The 19,691-nt window shown below is 32.5% G+C and overlaps 2 protein-coding genes and 1 pseudogene across 2 annotated transcripts; 1 reads left to right on the top strand and 2 right to left on the bottom strand.

Moving 5' to 3' along the window:
• The first annotated feature begins 3,126 nt into the window (after positions 1–3,126).
• On the top strand, positions 3,127–11,963 carry LOC111017192 (ethylene-responsive transcription factor ERF061-like; annotated as a pseudogene).
• Positions 6,067–7,403, bottom strand: LOC111017207 (inositol-tetrakisphosphate 1-kinase 2). The gene has a single exon (XM_022292884.2). It carries the CDS (start codon positions 7,245–7,247, stop codon positions 6,237–6,239), a length of 1,011 nt encoding a protein of 336 aa, XP_022148576.1. The 5' UTR covers positions 7,248–7,403; the 3' UTR covers positions 6,067–6,236.
• A 4,431-nt stretch (positions 11,964–16,394) lies between the features above and the next one.
• Positions 16,395–17,831, bottom strand: LOC111017252 (inositol-tetrakisphosphate 1-kinase 2). Its single transcript, XM_022292949.2, has one exon. It carries the CDS (start codon positions 17,646–17,648, stop codon positions 16,632–16,634), a length of 1,017 nt encoding a protein of 338 aa, XP_022148641.2. The 5' UTR covers positions 17,649–17,831; the 3' UTR covers positions 16,395–16,631.
• Positions 17,832–19,691: the final 1,860 nt, after the last annotated feature.

Raw genomic sequence — 19,691 nt, 5'->3', positions numbered from 1 at the left:
AGACATAAAGTCCAACAAATATAGTATATTATATATTTATTTATTTATTTATGGGATTTGAAAATCAAATAGTTGGGTGAGTTTACTGACTACACAAAACGATCTAATTAGTTGTTTTGTGTTTGGGAGACGCAAGTGATAATTGCAATTTAGAAAAATGACTCTTCTAGAAGAAGACATCCAAAGATGTTGACCTTTTGAGTAGGTACGAACTCATGTCAAAATTTTCTACCCTTCTCAAATTGATAAAGTTTTTCCTCAAAATTTTTCTGTGCGAACGCCTTGATTACTTATCAGAAATCGGAATTGACATAAATTGGAATGAAAATCGATCGAGATGAGAATGTTATTCCTATCTTTTGACGTTGTTTACCAGTAATTTGTTGGAATCGGAATTGGATATATAATAATGACTAGTATACTCATTTCTCCTTTCTAGCTAATTACAAACACATTAATGTGTGCTAATCTTTTTTTAATTATAATAGTAATAAATTTTAGTTTATTTTATTACTATATTATTGATAGTAAGTATTTTTTATTATAATAATTTATTTAATGTTAATAAATAATGAATAATTAAAATAAAATTACATCAACTAAAATACTTTTTTATCAGAACCATCATCATTTAATATAAAATAATATTATTATTATAATATTTAATAGTAGTGAATTCTATTTTTAAAAATCTATTGATATTAAAGTAAAATTTAAAAATTTAAATATAAATTTATAATATTTCATGATAAAATCAAATCTACTAATAAAAGTGGTATAAATTTTTATTAGTAGTATAAATGAAAAAGAAATAATCAAATTATAAAACAATTAATTTAAAAAGTTATAGATTTCATTAATGGGTAAAAGTAGAAAAATAATTGCAATAAATGCAGCCCGCAAATAAGAAATGGGGATGAGATTGACGAAGGTATATGAGATTGTCCATTTTAATTTTATTCATCGTAACAACATTAGTAACATATAAGTCTTAATGTGTCGTTTGTGACAAAAGTGCAAGTATCACGGGAGTAAACAAATGGAATAAGGTACAAAAACAATACTAGGTTTTTTCCATATCTCAAACCCTATGTTCTCTTTAATGGTTTCTTCTCTCTTATAAGATTTTTTCTATCTATTAAAAAATTATTGGAAGAGACTAGAACACTGTGACAGTTAACTATGCTCATTGATGCATAAGGGAAGTTATCCAATGTATTTTAAACTCTATTAAATGGTTATTATATGGTTATTAGGAGGCATACAAATTTTAAATCCTGCCTCCAACCATGATTAGCTAGGAAGCAGCCATTTTTAAAAATTTGTTTTTGAAAAAAGTAATTGTGCATATGGAAGGGTTTTGTTTTAAAAAAAATGTGGAGTTTAAAATTAATGACCTTGCTTTTAACAATATCTTCCATTTGATAAAAAGTCAAAGTCGTTGTTAACTATTAGGTAAGACTATTTCCTTCCTTTAATTAATATTATTGATTCAACCCAATAGCAAATTTCTCAAACAAGTTAAGTGAGATTTTTTTAGGTAACTTCTCTCCTTTTCTCTCTCTAGAACATGAAAATGACTGAGTTGGTGTACTTATATGAATTTGGTTGAAAATTTAAACCTAGATATGAAAGGTATCTTAGTCGGTTTGGAGAAATACTTTGTTGTTTTGAGAGTTTGGTCCAGCTTCCGCTATCTCCTATAATATTATCTATTTTGAGCTTAAACTTGTATGATATCATTTCGAGTCATCTTTACTCAAAAGGTTTCATTCAAATGATGATATTGTAACTCATGTGAGATTGTGGTCGAAAAAGATTGAAAAGTTTTGATCACTTGATCTCCCCTCAAATAGTTATCTAATCAAAAGTTTGTTCGGATGAAGTTAAATTTTCATAAAATTAATTCATTTTTCTCCAAATTGAGCAGTAGAAAGTTGATTTGATAGAGCTCAACAATACATATTATAATGTGGGATATAATATATAGTTGGTGCTAATAATTCCTTCTCATGAATACTCCTTTTAACAATCCAATGAATACTCCTTTTAACAATCCATTGCACTGTCAACTATACATATTATAATGTGGGATAATAGTTGGTGCTAATCCTTCTTTGTCACACATAGGCTTTTAACAATCCATTGCTGGGGAAATGTTATTAGGGACGTCTCTTAACACTCTTAATTTTTATCGAAACTTGCTCCTTAACTCAGATTTACTGTGGACCACATTACTAAGATAATCGAAGCTCACCTTTTCTGGTTGACATTTAACTATTTCATCTATCTGACTAAGTCTCTAAAACTCTCTAATTTTATTCAACATTCAATGCTTTCATACAGCCATATGGATAAACCAAAACAAAATTTAGAGCACATCTCTAAAAAACATATTAGGACAATAAATCATATTAAAAACAAACAAACAAATATAGTTCTTTTAATTACATTGGTACGAATATTGTCTATATCGAACCTAAATTAAATCATTCCAGATTTGAGTGATGTGAGACATTGACAGTGCTCCTAACCATCGGTAAAGAGCGCAAGAGATGATCTGTCATTATTAAAAATTGACAAGCTTATTAACCTAGTTTAACGAGTGGACTTTTAATTAGTAGGTAACTTGTTGACTATTAAATGTAACTAACCCACCTACTTTGCTAAGTTTGTTTTGCTTATAATATATGATTTTTCCAACTCTATGTTAGATATCAATTTAAGCCATATTTGTCTTGTGTTGAAGACATCTTTTTTCTTTCTTCCTTGTTTATAAACCAAAGTCTCCATGATTTTCTCTTAAAAAAGATATATGCAATGGGGAACTTTCTACCTATGGACGTATTCCTTTATCTTATTATCAAATTAAAAACATTTTCAAAATCTAGCCAAAATTAAAACATTAAAAAAAGAGATTTTCAATTTTTTTTTTTTTTTTTGTTTTTAAAATTTGATGTGCATTGAAAAAATGGGAAAAACACATCAAAGAAATAGTAGAAATCATTATCCAACATGGCTTTGACTAGTTAATTTTAATTTCATCAAATTGAACGTTGAAATACATATACCGTTTTAGTTAGGTGATCAAGATCAAAGCTCTCATATTTCTTTTTCTTCTTAGAGATGAATACCGTTTTGAATTTTCATTTAATCTTTAAGTTCCAAAATCTACACCTATGTGTTCTTATTACATATCTCTAGATATGTTTTTATATTATATTTAAGTTTGATTTTAATTATGCTGTATTTAATTCATATTACAAATCTCTTCCTTGTTACAAACAAATAAATAAATATATATATATAATAATCATCATTGATCAATTTATTGGCTAATAGAGACAGATGTAAATAGTAAATGGCTTAGAAAGAAGGGCTCGAATCATGGTAGTTACCGAGTGTGTAGTAGAGCATCAACCATTGGCTTTCTATTTAGAAATTTATTTTTTTCCTTGTCCCAATGGTGGAGGCTTTTTTTATTCCAATCATGCTATTGCTATTGGCCCAATTAGCTTATACAAATATTAAAAACAAGACTAAGGAATATGCATACAAAAATTTAAGGGCCCTTTGCAACAAAATAATAATAATAATTCTGTTACAAATAAAACAACTACTACACTCATTTTCAAATAGACCCAAAAAAAAAAAAAACGGAGGCCCGACCTAATGAAAAAATTAAAAAGCCCATTATACCACTAGTATTAAATACATGTACAGATATTTAAACTATCTAAATAGTCTACAATTAAAACTTTTATTAAAAAAAAACATTACTATTACAACTTAAGGCAATATGAAAAAAGAAAAAAGAAAGTCTCAATCTCACAACCTTAAGTCTCTCTCTCATGAATTCTCAAAATGTGGAAGATAGAAACCTGTTCTGAGTTGAGACCATCCTTTTACAGGTCAAAATTCTCTTCCTTCAATTTTTTTTTTTTTTTTTTTTATAATTTCCATACAGTTTCACGTGCTACATAATGACCGGCCAACCAATGAACCAACCCAACAACAGTTTTCTAAACACAAAAATGAAAAAACAGCATCAATTTCTAACACCAATCAGAAAGCAAATGTTTTTCACCACTAAGATACAGTTTCCCAACAGCCGTTGCACAAGAATTTAAACTTTTCAATGGACCACTACAACTTTCAAGAATCATCACTGGGTATTGCTAGCTTTAACCCAGCTTCCCTAGATATTGAAAAACTCAAGGTGGGCAGATCAGATTCCAAGTATTTCCATAACTAAACAATCATGAGTCATTTTCTCAACATTTAATGTCATGGTATATCAGGAATACAGTACAGAGGATTTTTTAAGGGAATATGTCGAACTTACCATTAACCAACATCTGATGTCATTGCCAGCTCATCCTCCAGCTCATTCTCTCCTTACTGATCTTTACTGATGTGGCATGTAGATGCTGATGGTAAATCATACAACTATGCTTTCTTTCTGTCAGTCATCTCCATGCTGTTAGCTATCTTTTCTTGTAAATGATTTATTTCTGCCAGAATGGCAAGATTATGATGGCTGCCAATCTGTCTGTTCCTTATACATTACTCGCACAAAGTCTAAATTAAGATTGATGAGGATGCATCTTTTTCCTGAGAATTTATTTCCCTGATAGAAGATACTAACAAAAACAGGGCAAAATTCTTGACAGTATAGAAAGATAAAGAACTCGGCAAAACAGCATGAAAATAAACTCTTTCCTATCTAATCTTATCTGATTTGCATGTACTGTGAGAGAGAAATTCCTGGATTAAGCCCTTTCAGCCTATATAGAGAGAAGCGAAAATAAAACTAAAAAAAGTAAGAAAAGATCTGAATAAAAAACCAACGGGAAAAGTTAAGTTCTTAGAATGCTACAGCTACTATACTGCAGTTCATTACATGATTTACAAGAAAATTTCAGAGCTGAAATACAATCTTCCAATATGAATACATTTGATACAATGATGAAGTATATTTCTTTTGGGCCAAAAGCAGAGCACTGGGGGTTAGGGGTGAGTTTAGGATAGTTTTGGAAAAGGTACTTTTTTTATGTGGAAGCACTCCTTCTCCTTCTCCTTCTCTAAGTACTATTGGGAGAAAAATATTTTCTTCAGATCACTTCTTCCCTATGTAGTGTTTAGAAAGTACTTTTAATAAACTAAAAAGCCTTTTAGTCTTTCAAAAGTTATCCCAAACTCGTGCCAAACTCACCAGGAGGGGCATTAGTTGTTTGCCCTGGACGATCACATGCCAAATGATTTCTTCTAAAAAATATTATCAGCCTAATTTAAACAGAACAAAAAATTGTGGAGAGTAAATCAATAGTCCTCATGATCAAGTTACAGTTCCTAATTTACACAATTCACTGGCAATGATTGAGAGGGAAAGTAGGAAGCACTTCACTCCAATGCAAAAGAAATTCATGTGTAATAAAAATCAACAAAACGAGTGGAAAAGCACAAAAACTGCTTCCGTCCACTGCATTATGAGATGCACAAGGACTCTGTAGCAGCAAAATTCAAACAATCAACATGAGCTAGAAGAGATATTCAAGGAACAAAAGATTTCATTTACTTAAAAGTTATCACATCAGCAAGCGCTTCCAAGGTTTGCAAGACTTCTAACAACTACAGGCTCAGATTGATAACCATTTTGTATGGGCTCAGATGAATAACATTTTGTTTTCAGTTTTCTGTTTTTGAAAATTAAGCTTATAAACTGTGTTTCTTAGTTTTGTAATCTACCTTTTCTAAAGCATTTTCAAAATTCAAGCAAGTTTTCAAGTAGTCTTTAAAATCTTGTTTTTGTCTTTGAAATTTGGCTCGAGAGTTCAAATGTGTTTTTAAGAAAGGTAAAAAACTGAAGTAAATGATAGAGCGCCTATTGTTAGAATATAAACAATTTCAAAATATCAATAATCAAACAAGCAACATGCTATCAGGAGGTTAAGTTAATGTCATAATCGATATAACTCATGCATCATAACTAGTAATAATTTGTAACTTGTAAAGCATCCTCTAACAGTGGAAGAAAAAAGCTCTACAAGAGAGGCACACCAATCATTTTAATAAGATCAACTGATTGAACTCACTAATGGGTGTAAAAGAACAGCTTTGGAAAGTTTCCTCTCCCAGATTGATAGATATAAATACCATCCACACTCCACCCTTCCAAGTAAATCCCATATATCATCACCAAAGCACTACTCTTATTTGATTACTACCCGTCACATTCAACAGAACACTACCTCATTTTCATTTACATAGGAAGAATTTGAGTCCCCCCCAGCAGTCCGTTTATGAACAACGTCTAAGAAAAATTTTGTCAAGAAAGGCTCATAGTTAGGCATTTTGGCATACCCAGGTAAGTAATTAATGTCAATCACAAGGTACCTGTTCTGATCTCTACTGTCCCTAATCAGATCGAAGTTAAAAAGCGTAAGCCCCATTGCCTCCCTCAACCCTGCCGCCACATTCATGACAAAGTTCAGAGATGGCATTTCAACATTACCCTCTCCATTCCCGCCGAAACTCTCAGTTTCCCCATAGCCTGGAGCTGCTGAATTCGATATCCTCGAAAAATTGGACACGGGCTCCAACTTCTCCAGCTCCTCCTCCGCTATATCCGGTAGCGATTTCCTCGTTACGCACACCACGCACTCCCCGACCACATACACCTTGAACACAACTCCGCCATGGTTCACGAACTCCTGCAGCACGATCGGAGCGCTCAGTCTCTTCAATCCGCTGTCATTCGCCACCAAACACATATCATGCGATTTCGAACTCCCGTCGGCCTCCAAGGGCTTGGCAATCACCGGGAATTTGAGCCCTAAATCCCTAAATGCATGTAACCCATCCTTGGCCACCACATCCAAATCATGGAGCACGACCTGCCTGGGAGCCTCAATCCGCTCGTCCCCGTGAGGAATCGTGATCTGGTTGACCACCTGGAGCATGGAATCGCGATGGAGAAGGCGGGAGATTTGGTCCGGCGGGTCGATGACGACGACGTCGGGGTAGAGGGAAGCGAAATCCCGCAATTGCTGGACCCAAGACTGGTCGTAGAGCTTGTGGATGATGCAGTGGAAGGGGGATTGGTGGAGGAGGGGGAGACGGGGGTCAATGCGGACGAGGTCGATGCCGTGGAGCTTGGCGTAATCGACGAGAGAAGGGAGGATGAAGGTCTGCTCCTTCTTGGGGGAGAAGGCGTAGCCTATTCGGAAGCGCGGAGGGGAAGCCATGGCGGAAGAAGAAGGAGCGTTTGGGAGGTGAGAAAATGGAAGGGAAAATTGAAGGGAAAGTGGAAATTGGTTGCCGTTGGAGTTGCAGTTGCAGTTGCAGAGAAAGGAGAAGGGGAAGTGGGGGAGTATATATAATCTCACACGTATCAGACAAGTGTATGCCATTCGCCATCTACATTACACATCCTAACTCCACTATTTATTACAGATGACTCGTCAGAAATGTCTATTTTAGTTTTGACAAAAATATATATTTTCTAGCGTCGATTCGAATTCCGTTCCTACATGTTCTGTACCAAAGAAGAAAAAAATGAACTCTTTTCTACAAATTTACAACTACATTTCAAGACCTTTAGTGATTAAAATTTGGATGGAAAGAAGTGAGATAGAAAAAAAATGAAAGAACCAAAATTGTTACAATTTTTTTTAAGTACAGGGGCAATACTACCTTTGATATATAGTTGAATTGTTGTTTTATTAACATATTTGGACATGTAAAAATATTCACTCAAATACTTATTTATGCATGAAATCTAATTGGTCCACTTGATAAAGTTGGATCTACTTATCAACAAAGTGCATTTCTTTCCCGTGACATGTCTAAATGGTATAGTCGCGTGTCTTAATATGCTAACAAAACAATGTCGAGATACATCAACTTTCTATTAACAAGATTTTACATTTCTTCTAAAATATTAATTGAAAAAAAATTAATATTACTAAAAGAACAAGGATCCAATTGAGAAAAGAAATTAAAAGGTTAGAACCATTTGAGATATTTAACCAAAAGAATAAAAAATAAAATAAAAAGCATCGATCTTGGGGTTCTTTTTAGTACAAGCATTGATTTATATCTCCAACTCCTAATTTAAGCCATTATTCTTATAGCAAATGATTTTTTTAGTGGTATATTTTCAACCAAAAATATATATAGTTGTAACTTCATTAATTACAGCTCGATAGTAATAATTAAATTTTCAACTCCAAACTACCAATAAGTATCAACATTAGCTTAGTTCAATAATATTTTACACTTTGTATCTGATTAAAAGATCATGAGTTTAGATCTTCCCACCTCCACTTAATATACTAAAAACACCACCAATAAATTTTTAGAGTTATTGTAACGATAGTTATTGTCATCCAACTTCGCAATTTAAAGTTACAAGAATAGAGTTTTTTTTTTTTTTCTGCAGAGTCAACAACGTGTGGAATGGAGATTCTAACCTCCAAATTTTCAGTCGGATTAAAAATGTATACCAATTTTAGAACTTTTAAAGAAGAATCCTTTGAAATTTTGAGTTTGCTTTCCTTGAGACCCATTACAGTGTATGAGTGGTTCTGTAAATTTTTATTTTATTCATTTTTCCTCCCTAGTAAAACAAATCGCCTTCATTACGCCTACTTAGCTTTCAAATATAATATTTTATCGATTTTTAAATCTTTTTAATTTTATCTGTTCAATCCCTTGATTAAAAAAATTAATAACTAGATTTACTTGGATTATGCTTCTATTTATTTAGTCTGTAACATTATTAATAGAATTTTTGAAAAGTAAAACTATTAATAGAATATTGACATGACATACTCATAAATAAATCATGATTGAGTTTATTTGATGTAAAAAATAGTTAAAACAAACTAATAGAATATCAATGTTTATATATATATATATATATATATATATATATATATAGTTAGAAAGTAACAAGGAATAACAACCATTAAGCAACAATCCTAGTCCTAGAAATGGCCATTAGCCATTCCTCAACAATCCAAACTCAATCCAAAATCCTCTTTAGAAAGAGATTTGTGCAAATTATTTGAAAGTCGATTCTGGTAAATTAAAAAAATTGATTTAAGTTTAAAATCACTTTAGATTTGATTTTTAAAATATCACTTGATAGTTATTTTGAAAAATCAATTATACTTAAATCTCTTTTTTGAAAATCATTCCTTCTACTACTACTCTCAAACACACTCTATTTTGCACCATTACTCTCGTGATGGGTGAAGTTAAAGTTGATGGAGTATCGGGTGAAGTTAAAGTTGATAGAACTTGTCTGAGAGCAACATATCTATGTATATCAGTAAGTAATAAGTAAAATATCCACTTATAGGAGGTCCTTAAGGAATAACATCGCAAGGAATCAAAATTAATCTACCGTACCATAGTGAGGAAGATATTTAGTTGTGGCAAAGAGGATTCGTCCTCTTGAGTTACGAATGATATAATATTTCTAAAATGCGAAATGTAATTGAAACTTTAAAAAAGTTTAGATAGAAAATAGAGATACATCTTCCATAGATAATGTATAGGAATTCAATTTATAATCCAACACCATTTTTACTTGAATGATATAATATTTACATATAAATGTAACTGAAACTAAATTAAGAAAAATATAACACTTTTTCATGTGGACAAAATATTCCAAAATTAATATCAGTCTCCCCTTTAATTCTAAAATTAAAGAGACAATCAAGATACATGCATTTGATATTATTAGAATTCAATACCCAACATGCATTCCACTAAGTGAATTTTATAGAATATGTTAATTGAGTTTTAGTTTTTATATTTTTGTATTCTTGATTCTAATTGTATCAAATGCATTATTTATAGCAAACAATTTCTTTTTCATATATATAGCAAAACCCAAGCAACTAGCCCATATGAAGAAATATATATGTGTGTGTGTGTGTACAAAGACAAAAATACCCTTCCCTTCTAATAGTGAATAGTGATTGCCAAATTTAGATTCATTTTCTTTCATATTTGCCTTCTAATTTAACTTCCTCCCAATTAAGTTCATTTAATCTTCAATCAAGGTAAAGAGTAAAAAAATAATAATAATAAGGGAAATTGGTAATGAATAACCGCCATATTTATCATACTTGCAAATATAGCTACAGTTACTGAGTTTTGCAAATGTGGTAAAATATTTGAAATTTGATTTCCGATATTTTAATTATTTCGATTTTATCCTTTCAAACTTTCTTATATATTAATAGAATATACCAAATCTAGTATATCAAAATGAAATGAATGAAAGCGACGAAAGAGTTTTCGTAGAAGGAAATGAGTTTGAGGTAAAAACGAAGGAAGCACGGTTAGAACGAGTATTCATTAAGGGTTGGATTATACTATTTTTTCAAAATTGAAAAGTAGTTGCTATTTTTACAAATTTCTATTATTTTTTTTTGGTTAAAAAACACATTTGGTCCCTAAACTTTCGTGAAAGTAACGATTTAGTCTCTGAACTTTTAAAAGTAACGATTTAGTCTCTGTACTTTCAAATTGGTAACAATTAAGTCCTTGCCGTTAAAAATTGGGTTAGATTTAACATAAACTTGATGTGGCATATCCATGTGTCAAATTTAATGTCCAAGTGTACGGTTGGTTCAATAATAGGTCGGTTCAAAGTTGAACCGGTTTGAGATGTAAAAATAATATTAATTATTAGAACGGAACATGGTCTCCTCATGTTTCACGGCTTATCACCCCACGTTCCACATCATCTCATTTTTGACCGCCTTCGTAGCTCCGAGGAGCTCGAGCAACAGTCCGTCGACAAATTGGTGCACAAAATCTACACGCCAATTCTCCTCCGTGAACACAAACTTAGTAATTATGACATTCGCTTTCGGAATATCCGTCGGCTTGTAATCAGCTTAGGAATGGTGCTAATCAAGCTATCGTACGACATGCTAAGGAAGGCAAAGACGAACTCCAGATTGTTCTTCGTTCCGTGTGTGAATCAATCTCCGCACTCCCACACTAAATATGATTTTTTTCATTAAATCCAAAAGGTGCCCTTTTTTTCATTTTTTTCACATCAATTAGACCAGGTCTCCACCATTTCTCCGGCCATGGCTTCTATATGTTTCACTGCCTATAAATATAATCCTAAAATTCAATTTCTCCCTCGTTCTCTAACAAAACCCACAAAAAAAGGGGTAATGATTCACATTTCATGTTCTGGGCTTTGATCCCCTGTTTCAGTTTTCGTCAAAAAATATGAAGATGATGAACACAACCAGTCTTCGGTTTGGCCAAACGAATGTTTCTGATGAGACGACGACTCTCTTGAATTTGATTTTTTTGGTAAAAGGGAATACTTTGGATTCGATATTCTCACATTGCGGAAATGTCTCCGACACCGGAGCTCTAGATCTGGGAATCGAAGGGTCGTCGGTTTGCCTCCGACAACGGGAGCTTCTGCAGACGAAATTGAATGGGTCTACGGATCTTTTTTTGCAGGCGCAAGAATTTATTTATCACAGCAGTGGCAAGAAGAAATTTTACAGAGGAGTGCGGCAGAGATATTGAGGGAAATGGGTGGTGGATATTCGGCCGCCGCATAATCAGATGAGGGTCTGGTTGGGGACCTACGAGTCGCCGGAGGCTACCGCCTACAACGGGGGAATACGCGCGATTGAATTTCCCCAATCTTAAGGACCTGAAGAACAGTTTGGGCTTCGGTGAGTTTGCGAGATTGAGTAGGTTGAAGATGGCGTGGAGCGTGGGGTGATAAGCCGGGAGACCATGTTCCGTTCTAATAATTAATATTATTTTTACATCTCAAACCGGTTCAACTTTGAACCGACCTATTATTGAACCAATCGTACACTTGGACATTAAATTTGTACACATGGATATGCCACATCAAATTTCTGTTAAATCTAACCCAATCTTTAACGGCAAGGACTTAATTGTTACCAATTTGAAAGTACAGGGACTAAATCGTTACTTTTGAAAGTTCAGGGACTAAATCGTTACTTTCACGAAAGTTCAGGGACCAAATGTGTTTTTTAACCTTTTTTTTTCTACTTCCACAAGTGCCCTAGTAAATATGAACTTTCTCGATTTAAAAAGGTAAATAGTAAACATACTCCTATTAATTAATTTATAACTGTGTATCTTATCTCTTTTTAGGACAACTATTTTAGTTTTTTTTTTTTTTAAGTTAAAGCATTAGTAAACCATCTTCAATGCTCTCACCCGCTCGACTGTGCAGTAGCCCACTCCCTTTTTCTCTTTCTTCGGAAAGGTGTAAGTTTTCTCTCATTCTTTTTATTTGAATTTTTCAGAGGGTATTTTCTCTCTACTTTATTCTGGTTCTTCTGTGGTCTTTTTTTTAGAAGTGAGTAGTATGGATCTAAATATAATAGAGACCTCTTTTGTTATTGTGGAGATGATTTTCAGGAATGATCTTTCTTCCCCGTTGATTTCTGTGATGGTAGACGGTGGTCGGGTGTTGGGGATCTCCCCATTGGATGTTGACCATGTTGTTGTGGTTGACAAAATCAATGCCAACATTGTTATGTATGGTCTGTGGCTTAGTCATTTGGGCATTTTGAAGAGTATCAGGCACAAAATTGGAAAGGGCACCCGCCTGCAATCTTTTGGAATGACTCTTCATCTCTGTTTCATCTTAGTTCAGAGAACTTCCATAGTCCAAGGATAAGGAAGACAGAGCAGCAGATGAGCAACGATGAAGGAGTAGCAACAATCGATTCAAAAACTGTTTTGGAATCTGGGGAGGTTATAAATCTTAATTGTATTAAGATTTGTGACTAGTATGATTTCCAGAATTTGTCTAATCCTTCCTTACCTATCATGATGGAGAATAAAGCAACTTTGGAGGCAATTATTTCTATTCCAATTATGAATAGGGGTGCCATAATTGAGAAGATATCTCAATTAATTGAGAATTCTCTCCTGATGAATTTTGAGAAGGCATTCAGTGGGCTAAGATTTGTTCATATTCCTAATTCTTTGAATAGGCAACCTGTTTTATTAGCCAAGTGTGTTATTTCTGATTGTTTCTATGTCCTTTGAGACAATTGGTTTCCTTTATAGACTGTGATGGTGATGTGTGGTCACCACTCTTGAGATGTAACCTTATTATTTCTATTTAATCCAATGTTTCTTTGTTTAAAAAAAACCATCTTCAATGAATTATAAATTCAATTATTTTCCAAACAGAAGTTTCTATTCTTTTCTTATGATTAACTTTATCTGAGACACATACCTAGTAAATTAAACTGAACTTAAGTTTATTTAAATGAGTCTTAATTGTTTATTTGATTACTAGTAATTATACACATTATTCTATTATAAGTATTTGTCTTATACATTTTTCAATTAGTGGTGTTTCTTTTATGGTCTAATTCAATTCTAATAATAAAAAGAAAATTAACAAGACTAGAAAAACAAAAGATAATACAAGCCAAAATAAAGAATAATTGGAGAAAAAGGGTGCAAAAAGTTACAAGTAATTTCCAAATTAGCTTGTCGCATCAACCTATTAAATCTTAGACTAGAAAAACAAAAGATACGTATAAGCCAAAATAGAGAAAAATGGTGCAAAAAAAAGTTACAAATAATTTTTCATATTGTTGTCACGTCAACCTATTAAATCCTAGTCAATTTTATATTTTGGAGATTAAACTAATTATGTTAATTCCGTGACCTTTTAAATTTATTTTTTAAAATTTAAGTATTAAAATATATCTTGTTTTTAAAATTTAGAAACGCCAAAATTATGTAAAAAACTGAAAATTGAGGGACTAAAGAGGTTCTTTTTTTTTTTTTTTTTTGAATCACAATATTAATAGAAGAGATTTGCTAAGGATATAGAATCGGGGATGATGGAGAATGTTATCATCAAGTTAGGCATATTATTCCGAATCTTTTACACTTTTTTTTATTCTTAAACAACTATCCAACCAAATGAATTTAAACCTAGCCACGTGTCTTCACACAAATTGTCAGACTTTTGTTGACTAATGTTCTTCTATTAGTTTTCTACGTAATAAAAAATTAGTATCAAAACTACACATTTGGCCAAAAACCAAGAAAAAGTTAATGGAGGGAAGGGCGAGCATACAACAATTTTTTAAAAAGAAAAAAATTAATAATTGATTGATGTATATGCTTTATTAAAAAGTATCTTTAAAATGGTACGACATATTGTTCACTTTAGACATAACCCTTATGGATTTACTTTTGGTTTCACTCAAAAAGCCACCTCATACAAATGGAGATAATTTTTCTCTCGCTTATATAGCTCTAGTATCACTTATTAAGACAACGGTACCCCGAGTACCCTAAGTATCTCCACAATTGTATGATATTGTCCGCTATGAACATAGCCCTCACGGATTTGCTTTTGATTTCACTTAAAATGCTTCCAGATAATTGTCCTTTATGTATTGTTGGAAAATTAAATGAATCTTAATTCATTATTGTTCTAGAATAAAACAATTAAAACCAATGATCTAAGCATCGAAGAAATCCAAAATCTTTAATGATAGAATTGTGGTTTATGGTGTTCCCTCATCTATGCAACCACAACCAAATATGGACAATATTGTTTGATGGAACTCAAGAAGTATAGTGTATTGGGAACCATAACTATTTGAGTTTCTCATAATCTCCTAAGATTAATTGGTTGGCTTTTTTTAGTACAACATGTGGGGGGTGGGAGTTCGAAATCATGACCTTTTGGTCAGAGATAAATGCCTTAACTACTTGACCTATGCTCGGTTTGACAATGAACGTGAGACTTTGTTCGCACCTCATACAAACCCAACATATCTAACAATGTATTTTAATATGTCAATGCCAATTTGTCAAAAAGTAATTCCAATAAGTGGTCTAACGGTCTACAATTATGGGGGAGGGTGGCTAATTTTTGTTGCCTTTGGAACAATAGTTTTCTTTTCATGGTTGTGATTAACAATGGTGCCTGCTCTCGGCCACTCTGGTGAAGGTAAGATCTCCTTTACAACACTCTCTTCTTCTGAAATTTTGTTTGATTCGGTGACTGAAACTTCCCTTTTGCCTGTGTTTGATTCAGGTTTTGATGGTGCTAGAAGATATGGAAATCTCTTGGAGGCGGTACAGGCCCTCATCCATCTCAATCTTTCAATCAGGAAAGCCTGTGTTTCTTCGGATGGACCATGGTTTATGGACAATGAGAAGACCGATCTTTCAATATAATTGGCCGGTGGCGGCAACTTTTGCCAGAGATGGGAGAGAATGAGTAGGAGAGATGAGAAGATATAGAAAGAGAGAAAGAGGTGAAAAGATTTCAAGGACCATTTAGAACTATTTTCAAACTTTTGAAATCTAAAATGTCAATTTTAAAACTTCAAGGATCAAATAAACACTTATTGTAAACCTTGGACACTAAAAATATTCATTTTAAAACTTTAGGGACTAAATAGATACCTAGACCAAAAGTGTATTTTTCTCTTGAAACTATTTTTATCCATGTGTACCACACTTCTTACCACCATTGCCACGTCACATCTCCATTTTCTTTTTAACTAAAAAAATCGATCGAATAATATTCAACAACTTTATACGTAGGCCACCTTTAAAGCAATAAAACCAATCGAAATCAATCGAAATCGTAATATTATTCCATTGATATTGTTTACCAGAAACTTTTTGTAATCGTAATCAGAATTTTTGACGTTGTTTACTAAGAATTACTAAAATACCTCTTTCTCTTTTTTAACTGATTACAAATATATTATTGTACTAATCTTTTTTAATTTACAATAATAATAAATTTTAATTTAATTTATTACTATATTATTGATAGTAAATATTTTTATTATAACAATTTATCTAATATTAATACATAATCAATAATTAAAAAAATTACATCAAATCAAATAATTTTTATTAGAACAACCAAACTTTAATGTAATATATTATTAAGTTTTATTATTCTAATATTTAAAAGTAATAATATCTATTTAAAAAATTTATTGGTATTAATTAATATTAATTTATCATATTATATAATAAAATTACAGGTTGGATTATGAATAGAGAAGAAATTATAAAAATATAAAAAGACTAATTAAAAATTATATATATCTAATCCACGGAGAAGAGAAAATGGATAAAAATATACATTATATGGGGTCTACAGAATAGGAAATGAGAATGAGATTCATAGATTGTAGCAGTGTGATGGGATTATAAAATTTGAGGTGGATCTCACCATTTGATTACATTTCTACGATTTAATAAAGAATTGAAGTTTTCATCACGGGACTTTAGAGTTCCGAGATGTGTAATTAAAACCAACCCCAAGCTATTCACTTTAACCATGGAAAAACTTAGAATGCAAGTAAGTTTATTATTATTATCATAAAAATAAGTCATACACTAACATATATTAATAATTAAACACACAGTACAGTGTACTGAGACAATTCCTCGCCAAATCCCATGCATGCACGTCGCCAACTTGCCACTCCATTCCCTCTTAATTACCAAAATACCCCCACAAAGATCTTTCAGTCTTTTTAAATTAAGAAAAAAAACAATAATTCAAGGAAAAAAAAAAGAGTTCTTCAATGGAAACAGCAGCATCGAGGTTTCGGTTCTGCAGGTTCAGCGTCTCCAATGGCGTCCGCTTCCGCCTTCTTCTTCTTCCTCTCCGCAACTTCCTTCAAAAATTTCGTCAGAAACGGCTCGTAATTCGGCAGTACTGCAAATCCTGGCAGGTAATTTATGTCGATCACGAAGTAGTTGCCGTTCCGATCCCTAATCATGTCGAAATTGAACAGCCGCAGCCCCATCGCTTCCCTCAGCCCTCTCGATACCTCCGCCACTAGCTTCGACGAAGGCATTTCGATCTCCTCCTCCTTCTCTCCGCCGCCGCCGCCGCCTCCGCCGTGCTTGTCCTGCTTCTCCGCCCTCGATATCTGAGAAAATTTCATCGCGCCCTCTGCTTTCTCCTCCAGCTCCTCCTCTGTCTCCGCTACATCCGGCAGCGATTTCCGCTTCACGCACACCGATTCCTCTCCGATCACGTAAACCTTGAACATAACTCCGCCGTGGTTCACAAATTCCTGCAGCAGCACCGGCGATTCCAGTTCCTTCAATCCGCGCCGATTGAACACCAGAGACATTTCGTGCGACTGCGCACTTCCATCCGACCTCAACGGCTTCGCAATCACAGGAAATTTCACCTCCAAATCCCTAATCGGATCCTCCAATTCGTTCAGAATTACCTGTTTCGGTACCTCGATCTTCACGCCGCTCTCCGAAACCTTCACCTCCTTCACCACATCCAGCATCGAGACTCTGTCGTTGAGCCGCGAGATCAGCTCCGGCTGTTCCAGGACAACGACGTCCGGATTCTTCGACGCGAACTCCTGCAGATGCTCCGCCCAAGCGTCGTCGTAGAGCTTGTGGATGATGCAGTGGAAGGGAGCTTGGTGGAGGAGCGGCGTTTGAAGGTCGATGCGGACCAGGTCGACGCCGTGGAGCTTCGCGTAGTCAATCAAAGACGGCCGAATGACATTGTGCTCTTTGTTCGGGGGGAAAGCGTAGCCGATTCGAAGGCGCTCCGAAGAAGAAGCCATGGCTGCTGCAGAGGCGGTGTTTGGCAGGCGAGAAAATGGAAATCCCGGTGGAAAAATGAAAATTTCCGGTGAGAAAGAGATCTCAGTTTCTGGAAGTATTTATACGGTGGGGCGCGGGTGCGTGAAAACTGTGCGGATGCGCAGTCCCATAATATATTTTTAAAATTAGGTATCAGATTCTCCGTTGAATAATAATTTAAGGGTAAACTTGTAAAAATATATATATATATATATATATATATTTTTTTTTTTTTTTCTATTTTGCAGTAATAAAAAAAATCCCTAAAATTTAAGGGATTTTTTTATTACTGCAATATAGAAAAAAAGTCAATAAATTGAAAATCGAAATCAAAAGTGGGGGCTTAATAGGAGGGGCTGCTGGTGTAATGTAATTTCCAGGTTCCTTCACATACATCATATCGATAAATTGGGAAACGTTATTATCCAAAATAATAATAATAAATTGGGAAACGTAATATTGTATATTAATATTACCTTACATTATATTGATAAAATCATATGGAATTTATATATTTTGAGCACTTTCCATTAATATAATAGGATAATAAACTGGCAAGTTGTGTTCGGGTTCACAGGTTATATTTAATTTTTAAAGCATCTTTTCTCAAGGAAAGACATAATTAATTAATTTAAAGCTCGTATAAATTGGGAAACGGAATATTGCATATTAATATTTACCTTATGTTATCTTGATAAAATCATATCAAATTTATATATTTTAATTAAGAAATATTTTAAAACTCAAAAACCAAACAGTTTTTTTTTTTTTATTCAACAATGCCTAAAAGGTGGGAATTCAAACCTTCGATTTTTTGATCGATAGTATATATATCTTAACCAGTTGACATATACTTATACTTAGATTAGTAGAAAAGAAAAAGAATAAAACAATTGAAATAGAAGTGTTATTTATTTGATTTTGTCAGCACACAATTACTAAAATTGTGAATAAGAATCTCATGTATAACAATTACTACAATATTCATTATCTTATTTCAAACTAATTACAAATATGTTAATTAAAAAGAATGGTGATACTGTTTTTAATTATAATAACAATATATTTTATTTTATTTTATTTTATTACTATTTTATTATAACAATTTATTTAATATTAACAAATAATTAAAATAAATTTATTATTGTTCAATAAAATTTTATTAAATTTGTAATATAATAAAATCACATCAAATACTAAAAAATACAATATAAATTTTTATTAAAAGATAAATTATTAATAGTATAAATAAACAATTAATTTAAAAGTTACACATCTTAACTATTGAGAAAAGTTAAAAATTGTAAAATAATTATTGAAAATGAAAAATCCATTACTATATTTGAGTAAATATATACATAATAAAAAAATTATATTCTCACTCCCTTAAAATAAGCGTGTAAAAATTTATTGCATAACAAAAATGGAATTATTTAATATTGGCTACAAAATTTATTCCATTGAAAGAGTGAGAGACACGAAACTTTATATATTTTAAAAAATAAGCAAAGTTATTCGTTTGAATAATGATTTTGGTGGTCTCTAGCTGTGAGAGAGATGGGTGCCTCTAAAATTGACTAGAAAAATTGTAAATATTGAGGAGACAAAAGAGAATTTCAACTCCTTTTCCTTTTTCCCCTTAAAATAAAATTATTGGCGTAATTCATTTCACCATTTCCTCTTAAAAAAGATGCATTTATATATATGAAACGAATTTCTTAAAAATAGCTAAATACTATTTTCACCTTAAAAGATACCTTTTTCATATTACTTTATTCTTCCTCTCTAAAGTTTCATATATATATTTACCTTGATTAGATTCATAAATTTCTATATATATATATATATATATATATATATATATATATATATTTTGTCTCTATCCAAATTCTTTTGGTTTATCCCAACATTCTTCATTGGTTCGACTGTTGATGAACAATTTTTTTTTTATATCAAACGGATCTCTCTGTAAGGTAATTTTAATGTGATCGATTTCCCCTCTTTCGCAATTAGTTTCGTTCAAG

This window comes from Momordica charantia, assembly GCF_013281855.1.
Source record: "Momordica charantia cultivar OHB3-1 chromosome 2 unlocalized genomic scaffold, Mcharantia_2.0 BLBB01000002.1, whole genome shotgun sequence".
In the NCBI taxonomy this organism is placed as follows: domain Eukaryota; kingdom Viridiplantae; phylum Streptophyta; class Magnoliopsida; order Cucurbitales; family Cucurbitaceae; genus Momordica; species Momordica charantia.
This window is presented reverse-complemented; position numbering and strand designations above follow the sequence as displayed.

What these genes read in the sequence shown, in the direction of transcription:
- LOC111017207 (XM_022292884.2), bottom strand. Translation starts at nt 7,247, where the DNA reads ATGGCTTCCCCTCCGCGCTTCCGAATAGGCTACGCCTTCTCCCCCAAG.
- LOC111017252 (XM_022292949.2), bottom strand. Translation starts at nt 17,648, where the DNA reads ATGGCTTCTTCTTCGGAGCGCCTTCGAATCGGCTACGCTTTCCCCCCG.